The 5,688-nt window shown below is 65.4% G+C and overlaps 1 protein-coding gene across 1 annotated transcript; it reads right to left on the bottom strand.

Moving 5' to 3' along the window:
* Window positions 1–288: 288 nt before the first annotated feature.
* On the bottom strand, window positions 289–5,453 carry LOC137311461 (basic salivary proline-rich protein 2-like). The gene is made up of 2 exons (XM_067978655.1): window positions 5,374–5,453; window positions 289–2,395 (listed from the first exon to the last, which is right to left on the bottom strand). Exons 1-2 carry the CDS (start codon window positions 5,451–5,453, stop codon window positions 289–291), a joined length of 2,187 nt encoding a protein of 728 aa, XP_067834756.1.
* Between the last annotated feature and the right edge of the window lie 235 nt (window positions 5,454–5,688).

Here is a 5,688-nt window from a genome sequence, read left to right as displayed (position 1 = left end):
TATATTATTTATATCTATAATCATTATATATTATTTATATTATATTTGATTTATTTTCCTCTCACTCACCGACCGTTTTTTTTCCACCGCTTTGAATTTTTTTCTCCGCCGCTCGCGCCCCGGAGAGGTCAGACCGCTCCCATCGTGCCCCGCGGCACCCGCCGCCACCGCGCCTGCGCAACTTCTCCTCCATTGTCGCCCACTGCGCCGGCGCAGCTTCTCCCCCATTGTCGCCCACTGCGCCGGCGCAGCTTCTCCCCATTGTCGCCCACTGCGCCTGCGCGAATGTTATGGTAACCCTGGGCCGGTGGGATGGGGACCTGACCCCGGGCCGGGTGGATCGTGACCCTGACCCCGGGCCGGGTGGATGGGGACCCTGACCCCGGGCCGGGTGGATCGTGACCCTGACCCCGGGCCGGGTGGGATGGGGACCTGACCCCGGGCCGGGTGGATCGTGACCCTGACCCCGGGCCGGGGTGGATCGGGGTCCTGACCCCGGGCCGGGTGGGATGGGGTCCTGACCCCGGGCCGGGTGGGATGGGGTCCTGACCCCGGGCCGGGTGGATCGTGACCCTGACCCCGGGCCGGGTGGGATGGGGTCCTGACCCCGGGCCGGGTGGGATGGGACCCTGACCCCGGGACGGGTGGATCGGGGCCCTGACCCCGGGCCGGGTGGATGGGGACCCTGACCCCGGGTCGGGTGGATCGTGACCCTGACCCCGGGCCGGGTGGATCGGGGCCCTGACCCCGGGCCGGGTGGGATGGGGTCCTGACCCCGGGCCGGGTGGGATGGGGTCCTGACCCCGGGCCGGGTGGATCGTGACCCTGACCCCGGGCCGGGTGGGATGGGGTCCTGACCCCGGGCCGGGTGGATCGTGACCCTGACCCCGGGCCGGGTGGGATGGGGTCCTGACCCCGGGCCGGGTGGATCGTGACCCTGACCCCGGGCCGGGTGGATCGTGACCCTGACCCCGGGCCGGGTGGGATGGGGTCCTGACCCCGGGCCGGGTGGATCGTGACCCCGACCCCGGGGCCGGGTGCGATGGGGTCCTGACCCCGGGCCGGGTGGATCGTGACCCTGACCCCGGGCCGGGTGGATCGTGACCCTGACCCCGGGCCGGGTGGGATGGGGTCCTGACCCCGGGCCGGGTGGATCGGGGCCCTGACCCCGGGCCGGGTGGATCGGGGTCCTGACCCCGGGCCGGGTGGATCGGGGCCCTGACCCCGGGCCGGGTGGGATGGGGTCCTGACCCCGGGCCGGGTGGATCGTGACGCTGACCCCGGGCCGGGTGGGATGCGGTCCTGACCCCGGGCCTGGTGGACGGGGACCCTGACCCCGGGCCGGGTGGATCGTGACCCTGACCCCGGGCCGGGTGGATCGTGACCCTGACCCCGGGCCGGGTGGATCAGAGCCCTGACCCCGGGCCGGGTGGACAGGGACCCTGACCCCGGGCCGGGTGGACCGGGGCCCTGACCCCGGGCCGGGTGGATCGGGGCCCTGACCCCGGGCCGGGTGGATCGGGGCCCTGACCCCGGGCCGGGTGGGATGGGGTCCTGACCCCGGGCCGGGTGGATCGGGACCCTGACCCCGGGCCGGGTGGGATGGGGTCCTGACCCCGGGCCGGGTGGATCGGGGCCCTGACCCCGGGCCGGGTGGATCGGGGCCCTGACCCCGGGCCGGGTGGATCGGGGCCCTGACCCCGGGCCGGGTGGATCGGGGCCCTGACCCCGGGCCGGGTGGATCGGGGCCCTGACCCCGGGCCGGGTGGATCGGGGTCCTGACCCCGGGCCGGGTGGATCGTGACCCTGACCCCGGGCCGGGTGGGATGGGGTCCTGACCCCGGGCCGGGTGGATCGTGACCCTGACCCCGGGCCGGGTGGGATGGGGTCCTGACCCCGGGCCGGGTGGACCGGGACCCTGACCCCGGGCCGGGTGGACCGGGACCCTGACCCCGGGCCGGGTGGACCGGGACCCTGACCCCGGGCCGGGTGGATCAGAGCCCTGACCCCGGGCCTGGTGGATCGGGACCCTGACCCCGGGCCGGGTGGATCGTGACCCTGACCCCGGGCCGGGTGGATCAGAGCCCTGACCCCGGGCCTGGTGGATCGAGACCCTGACCCCGGGCCGGGTGGATCGTGACCCTGACCCCGGGTCGGGTGGGATGGGGTCCTGACCCCGGGCCGGGTGGATCGTGACCCTGACCCCGGGCCGGGTGGATGGGGACCCTGACCCCGGGCCGGGTGGATCAGGGCCCTGACCCCGGGCTCGGGTGGATTAGAGCCCTGACCACGGGCCTGGTGGATCGGGACCCTGACCCCGGGCCGGGTGGATCGGGGCCCTGACCCCGGGCCGGGTGGATCGTGACCCTGACCCCGGGCCGGGTGGATGGGGACCCTGACCCCGGGCCGGGTGGATCAGGGCCCTGACCCCGGGCTCGGGTGGATTAGAGCCCTGACCCCGGGCCTGGTGGATCGGGGCCCTGACCCCAGCCTCGGTTGCTGTGGGCATGGGTATCCGTTGTTAAGGGCCGGGGTATCCATTGCTAGGGGCCTGGGTATCCGTTGCTATGGGCATGGGTATCCGTTGCTAGGGGCCTGGGTATCCGTTGCTTGGGGCCTGGGTATCCGTTGCTAGGGGCCTGGGTATCCGTTGCTAGGGGCCTGGGTATCCGTTGCTGTGGGCTTGGGTATCCGTTGCTGTGGGCCTGGGTATCCGTTGCTGTGGGCCTGGGTATCCATTGCTGTGGGCCTGGGTATTCGTTGCTCGGGGCCTGGGTATCCGTTGCTATGGGCCTGGGTATCCGTTGCTAGGGGCCTGAGTATCCGTTGCTATGGGCTTGGGTATCCTTTACTATGGGCCTGGGTATCCGTTGCTAGGGGCTTGGGTATCCGTTGCTAGGGGCTTGGGTATCCTTTACTATGGGCATGGGTATCCTTTACTATGGGCCTGGGTATCCGTTGCTCGGGGCCTGGGTATCCGTTGCTAGGGGCCTGGGTATCCGTTGCTAGGGGCCTGGGTATCCGTTGCTGTGGGCCTGGGTATCCGTTGCTGTGGGCCTGGGTATCCTTGCTATGTGCCTGGGTATCCGTTGCTGTGGGCCTGGGTATCCATTGTTAGGGGCCTGGGTATCCGTTGCTAGGGGCCTGGGTATCCGTTGATAGGGGCATGGGTATCCATTGCTAGGGGCCTGGGTATCCGTTGCTAGGGGCCTGGGTATCCTTTACTATGGGCCTGGGTATCCGTTGCTATGGGCCTGGGTATCCGTTGCTAGGGGCCTGGTTATCCATTGATAGGGGCCTGGGTGTCCGTTGCTATGGGCCTGGGTATCCGTTGATAGGGGCCTGGGTGTCCATTGCTATGGGCCTGGGTATCCGTTGCTATGGGCCTGGGTATCCGTTGCTAGGGGCCTGGATATCCTTTGCTATGGGCCTGGGTATCCGTTGCTAGGGGCCTGGGTATCCTTTGCTATGGGCCTGGGTATCCGTTGCTAGGGGCCTGGGTATCCGTTACTATGGGCCTGGCTATCCGTTGCTATGGGCCTGTGTGTCTATTGCTGAGGGACTGGGTATCCGTTGCTATGAGCCTGGGTGTCCGTTACTATGGGCCTGGGTGTCCGTTGCTGTGGGCCTGGGTATCCGTTGCTATGCGCCTGGGTATCCGTTGCTGTGGGCCTGGGTATCCGTTGCTAAGGGCCTGGGTATCCGTTGCTAGGGGCCTGAGTATCCATTGCTATGGGCCTGGGTATCCTTTACTATGGGCCTGGGTATCCATTGCTAGGGGCTTGGGTATCCATTGCTAGGGGCTTGGGTATCCTTTACTATGGGCCTGGGTATCCTTTACTATGGGCCTGGGTGTCCATTGCTATGGGCCTGGGTATCCGTTGCTATGGGCCTGGGTATCCGTTGCTAGGGGCCTGGATATCCTTTGCTATGGGCCTGGGTATCCGTTGCTAGGGGCCTGGGTATCCTTTGCTATGGGCCTGGGTATCCGTTGCTAGGGGCCTGGGTATCCGTTACTATGGGACTGGGTATCCGTTGCTATGGGCCTGTGTGTCCATTGCTGAGGGACTGGGTATCCGTTACTATGGGCCGAGGTGTCCGTTGCTATGGGCCTAGGTGTCCATTGCTATGTGCCTGGGTGTCCGTTGCTATGGGCCTGGGTATCTGTTGCTAAGGGCCTGGGTATCTGTTGCTAAGGGCCTGGGTATCTGTTGCTAAGGGCCTGGGTATCTGTTGCTAAGGGCCTGGGTATCTGTTGCTAAGGGCCTGGGTATCTGTTGCTAAGGGCCTGGGTATCCGTTGCTATGGGCCTGGGTGTCCGTTGCTATGGGCCTGGGTATCTGTTGCTAAGGGCCTGGGTATCCGTTGCTATGGGCCTGGGTGTCCGTTGCTATGGGTCTGGGTGTCCGTTGCTATGGGCCTGGTTATCCGTTGCTATGGGCCTGGGTGTCCGTTGCTATGGGCCTGGGTGTCCGTTGCTATGGGTCTGGGTGTCCGTTGCTATGGGCCTGGTTATCCGTTGCAATGGGCCTGGATATCCTTTGCTATGGGCCTGGATATCCTTTGCTATGGGCCTGGGTGTCCTTTGCTATGGGCCTGGGTGTCCGCTGCTATGGGCCTGGGTGTCCGTTGCTATGGGCCTGGGTGTCCGTTGCTATGGGCCTGGATATCCGTTGCTATGGGTCTGGGTGTCCGTTGCTATGGGCCTGGATATCCTTTGCTATGGGCCTGGATATCCTTTGCTATGGGCCTGGGTGTCCGTTGCTATGGGCCTGGATATCCTTTGCTATGGGCCTGGGTGTCCGTTGCTATGGGCCTGGGTGTCCGTTGCTATGGGCCTGGATATCCGTTGCTATGGGCCTGGTTATCCGTTGCTATGGGCCTGGTTATCCGTTGCTATGGGCCTGGTTATCCGTTGCTATGGGCCTGGGTATCCTTTGCTATGGGCCAGGGTATCCGTTGCTATGGGTCTGGGTGTCCGTTGCTATGGGCCTGGATATCCTTTGCTATGGGCCTGGATATCCTTTGCTATGGGCCTGGGTGTCCGTTGCTATGGGCCTGGATATCCTTTGCTATGGGCCTGGGTGTCCGTTGCTATGGGCCTGGGTGTCCGTTGCTATGGGCCTGGATATCCGTTGCTATGGGCCTGGTTATCCGTTGCTATGGGCCTGGGTATCCTTTGCTATGGGCCTGGGTATCCGTTGCTATGGGTCTGGGTGTCCGTTGCTATGGGCCTGGGTATCCGTTGCTATGGGTCTGGGTTTCCGTTGCTATGGGCCTGGTTATCCGTTGCTATGGGCCTGGTTATCCGTTGCTATGGGCCTGGGTATCCGTTGCTATGGGCCTGGGTGTCCCATGCGGTCCTGATCGAACCTGTTCCGGTTATTCCGCAGTTTAAACCACTTTCCGATGATGGGTTTTTTTCCCGCGCAGAGTGAATCCTCATCAATCATATTCAGCGAGGTCAATGGAAGTGGGCGCTGGACTGCGCAGGCGCCACGGGCTGGTCCCTAGCGCGCGTGCGCACTGTCGAGCCCGGGGCGAGAGAGTGAAAAAAAAAGAGAAATCACCGCAGGGCGCATGCGTGGAAACAACATCCGGGGAAGCGCAGCCGCCGCCGCGCATGCGCGCAAAGCGGGTGCGGAGATTGACAGGTGGATGCTGAGGAGAGAAGGCGGAATGAGGGAG

Source organism: Heptranchias perlo, unplaced genomic scaffold (genome assembly GCF_035084215.1).
Source record: "Heptranchias perlo isolate sHepPer1 unplaced genomic scaffold, sHepPer1.hap1 HAP1_SCAFFOLD_337, whole genome shotgun sequence".
NCBI lineage: Eukaryota > Metazoa > Chordata > Chondrichthyes > Hexanchiformes > Hexanchidae > Heptranchias > Heptranchias perlo.
Note: the sequence above shows the minus strand (reverse complement) of the source record. Positions and strands in the feature narration are given on the sequence as shown.

Excerpts from the sequence above, each read along its gene's own strand:
- LOC137311461 (XM_067978655.1), bottom strand. The coding sequence starts at position 5,453 with ATGATTGATGAGGATTCACTCTGCGCGGGAAAAAAACCCATCATCGGA. Across the intron at positions 2,396-5,373 it reads CTGCGGAATAACCGGAACAG|GGTCCCCATCCACCCGGCCC; the intron begins GTTCGATCAGGA and ends GCCCGGGGTCAG.